The sequence below is a fragment of the Ziziphus jujuba genome, chromosome 2, assembly GCF_031755915.1.
Source record: "Ziziphus jujuba cultivar Dongzao chromosome 2, ASM3175591v1".
Lineage (NCBI taxonomy): Eukaryota > Viridiplantae > Streptophyta > Magnoliopsida > Rosales > Rhamnaceae > Ziziphus > Ziziphus jujuba.
Window position 1 is genome coordinate 25,329,877 of NC_083380.1, and position 4,156 is coordinate 25,334,032.

General features: G+C 35.2%; 1 protein-coding gene across 1 annotated transcript; it reads right to left on the bottom strand.

Moving 5' to 3' along the window:
- Nucleotides 1–494: 494 nt before the first annotated feature.
- Nucleotides 495–3,841, bottom strand: LOC107419171 (probable LRR receptor-like serine/threonine-protein kinase At1g74360). Its single transcript, XM_048473940.2, has 2 exons — nt 3,486–3,841; nt 495–3,241 (listed from the first exon to the last, which is right to left on the bottom strand). The coding sequence occupies exons 1-2, from the start codon at nt 3,532–3,534 to the stop codon at nt 996–998; spliced, it is 2,295 nt and encodes a 764-aa protein (XP_048329897.2). The 5' UTR covers nt 3,535–3,841; the 3' UTR covers nt 495–995.
- Between the last annotated feature and the right edge of the window lie 315 nt (nt 3,842–4,156).

Genomic DNA, 4,156 nt, shown 5'->3' on the forward strand with positions numbered 1-4,156 from the left:
AAGCCATGTAATTTATCATTTATAGAAACAAAATTTGTTCTATAAACTAGAAATAAAATAATATATATGTATATATACATTTTAGTATCTGTAATCAGTATTAAGAAGAAGAACAGGACCATAGGCCATGGATAAATTTCCTTTTCAGACATGATGAGATGTTGGATTCCCATGAAGAAAGGATATCAAAGTAGTATATCTTCTATGAAAACATGCTCAAAATTATACACTATTCAACAACATCCTTGGTGTTGTAAAATTTTTTGTTTTTCTTACCATCCAAATAAAAGTCATAAATATTCTTTTGAAAGTTTGTAGTCGTAATCTAAAGGCCGGTTTTGGGTAGCATTTAGTCAAAATCTTCTCTTCAATGTCGAAGAAAAGTCTGGTAGTTGCAAAAAAGTACAACAGCATTGGTAACTATCGTTTTCAAAATCACTAAAAGGCATGCCCAAAATGCTAATTGCTATGTGGCATTAAAGACCCCAAAAAAATAAAAATAAAAATAAAAATTCTTCATTATCACCCATCAGTTCAAATTATCACACCATAAGCAACACATTAAAAATACTTACAATATATCTTGATATAAATGAATTCAACTTATAATTTTACAATAAAAAAAATAATTCAAATTTGTTTTAGAACATATAATTCTAAAAGTACATGTGTAGGCCAAGTAGCCTTCAATAACATGGATGGAAAGAGGTAAGCTCAGTTGACTTTATCATGGTGGGAATCAAGCTAAAGTAGCTCAATTTGATCCACATGTCAATCCCCCAATTCTAATTTTTGATATGATTTAAGGTGACTCCAAGTAGCTTTAATTCTGATTGCAACTTGCAAGACTAGAAGCAATTTTCTCTTTCAACAATCCAACCAAATCATTTGCAATGCAAAGATAGGAATTTCATTTCTCTACATAGTTTTGTAGTTTTTGTTTTGGTAACACTACATAGTTACGTAGTTACCAAAAAAGAGGGGGGAAAAAAAATCTAAAAATACTTATAACAATTAGGAGTTGCAAAACCGAAAAAGTTGAAGCACCTTCTTGGAAAGTAAGTGTAAGAGAGGTAAAAAGAAACAATGTGAAAGAAAGCTGCTGTAAGGCCTACAAACACCCAAAATGAGGTTAACTTTGTGAGCTTTTTGGGGTTTTCATTTGGTTTTATGGGCTCTAAATTTGAGGGGTTTTCATCAACAATTTTAGGATTAGGCTCAAATCCTGGAATGTCTAAAAGGGGATCACCAAGGTAAGAATCTTTACCAAAAGTCGTCAACTGCCCGGTACTAGGAATTCTACCATACAGGAATGGATTGTATGAGACATTGAACACGTTCAGCTTGCTCAAGTTGGTCAAGCTATCAGGAAAGGTACCAGAAAAATTATTGCAAGACAGATCAAGACTCCTCAAGGATGTTAGATTCCCGATTTCGATAGGAATATTACCTGAAAATTTGTTCATAGAAATGTTAAGGACTGCAAGTGGCAACTTTCCTACCTCAGGAGGGAATTTCCCATAGAATTTATTGAGACCAAAATGTAACATACTGAAACTCTGCATTTTTCCAATATCTTGAGGTACTTCACCAGAAAGATTATTCTCACTTAGTTGAACATGTCCTAAAACTGGAATGGCGGCTGAACTAGAAGCACACGCAGAGTCAATATTGCTGATCCCTTCAAACAATTTGTTCCATACACTCCTACAAGTTCTTCTAGTGAGTGTGCTATACACAAAACTAAATGGAGGGTAATCTCCAGGAATCCATCTTTTCATAGCTAAGCACTCGCCAAAACCGGAAACAACTTGGTCATTCTTTTGCCTGTTTGATTCAAATACTGGTGTAGCATTCCTTCCAATGTTGGTCAGTTCAGAAGGGAAGTTTCCGGACAGCTTGTTTCTCGCAAGATTAAACCATAATAAGCTGCTGCAATTTCCTAATTCCGGTGGAATTTGACCTGTTAACTTGTTGTTGGCAAGCATCAACCAAAGAAGAGAGGTCAAGTTTCCAAGAGCAGGTGGGATTGGTCCTGTTAGCTTGTTGAAGGAGAGGTCTAGTGCTTGGAGGTTCGGAAGGTTTCCATACTCTGGTGGTATTGTTCCACTAAATTGGTTGTAAGCAAGGATCAAGAACTCCAAGCTCGGCATTTTAGAGATTTCTACTGGTAAAGAACCAGAAAAGCTGTTGAAACTCAGATCAAACCAGAAAATGTTTGGCAGGTTGAGAATTCCTGAAGTATCTATTCCACCACTATATAAATTTCCTTGCAATCCTAGAGACTTCACATTCTTGAATTTCCCAAGGATGTCCTGTATACTTCCTCCAAATCTGTTCCAGCTCAAGTCCAAGACTTCCAATTTGTTCAAGTCCAAAAGTGATTCTGGAATGTCTCTGGAAAAGTTGTTTTTCCCCAAGAACAATGTTTGCAAGCTTGAAATTCTTCCAATCTCAGATGGAATTCGTCCACTAAGACTGTTTCCCCACAGATCCAAAGTAACCAAATTTTGAAAGTTAGAAATTTCTCTTGGAACTTCACCAACAAATCCATTCTCTGACAGGTCCAAAACTTGCAGGCTACAATTCTGACTAAAAATGGATGGTAAAATATTACCATAAAGTTTGTTTTCAGAGGCTGAAAATTCAGTGAGCCTCACAAACCCACCCCATAAATTCCCAGATAATGAATTAGTACTCAAATCCAAGTACTGCAAATTCAAGCATTCATCAAAGCATTTGTCAATCGTACCAGTAAAATTATTTGCAGATAAGTTTGCGACAACCAGTTTGTCACATATTCCGGGAAAACTCAACTGAATATCATCATTAATCCTATTGACAGACAAATCAAGCACTTCCAACTGATTCAACCCAGATAAGTTCAATTTCCCATCAATGATATTATGTGACAGATTGAGGTACCTGAGACTCTTGCACTGGTTCAGGTCTTGTGGGATGGGTCCACCTAGTGTGTTCTTGGAAAGGTCAAGGTGTGAAAGTGCGGTGAGAGCCGAGAAGTTTGCAAATATCTGGCCGGAGATACAGTTTTCAGAAAGTACAACAGAAGTGACCCTGTTGCCATTGCAGGAAATTCCAGGCCATTGACATGGATTGGAGGTGTGCTGGTTCCACTCTGAGTATCTTCCTTGGTTTATGCGGTTGTGTTGTTGTAGAAATTCTTTAAGGTTCAGGAGAACTTCTCTGTCTTTGTCCAGAGAATCTGCAGCTGCAGTAATACCTAAGGCAGGGAAATTATTTTCTTCTCAACTGTCATATAGATCAACCTTTGGAAGTGCTAAAATTGATGCAGAAAATTGTAAAAATCAATGAAAAAACTTTTTAAAATTTTTTCGAAGAACATTGAAATTGTTGATGGTGATTTTGATATTGATCATATTCTTGTGAAGAAGACCGTGAAAGGCAAAACGAAAAGATTGACAAATTTAAGATATAAAAGAATAAAACTTTGGACAAGTACTAACCTACAATCAGGATGGCGAAGAAAGATAATTCCAATCCTCCATGAAGCATTGTCCTTGACAAAACTGGTTCAGCTGTTCAACTCTTATGAAGAAGAATCAAAAATCAAAAGTATGTCAAGAAGGTTGGAATTTTAATACAACTAATATTAGTTGGGTTTGTATGTTATAGTATTATATGTTGAAAAATTAGATTGCTTAGTGGTGTTATTTCATGAATTTTCTGTTACTCATTTAAAAATAGAGTTTGGTTTATTCAAGAAATTTATATATTAACTTATTTTTTGTGTTGTTATGACACATTAAAATAAAGATGGAAAAAATATATTGCGGTTCAATTTTGTGTTTGGCAGGGGCAATGACCTTTTTACCTTTTTTTGTTTTTTTGTTATAAAGGAGCAGATACTTGAAGAGGTTAGATGGATGGTCCAAATTCCTTCTGACACATGAATTATCAATACCTGCTCTGACATTTCTATTTTTTTAATTATTAATATCTTTCTCAACTGGATTGTTTTGGATTTCTTCTGGAACTTTCAAATGTGGCGGAGGGCTTTCATCTCCTTAGTCAGAGTGTATGTTTTGGACGCCACTTTTCTGAAAGTCTTTTGAGGAGTAAAATTTCAACGGATATGGGACTCTCAAATTTTTTATAGTATTGATTAGATATTATT

Bases quoted from the DNA above. Each gene is read 5' to 3' on its own strand.
- LOC107419171 (XM_048473940.2), bottom strand. From the start codon at position 3,534: ATGCTTCATGGAGGATTGGAATTATCTTTCTTCGCCATCCTGATTGTA. The intron at 3,242-3,485 runs GTTAGTACTTGT...TCCCTGCCTTAG, and splicing joins CTTCGCCATCCTGATTGTAG to GTATTACTGCAGCTGCAGAT.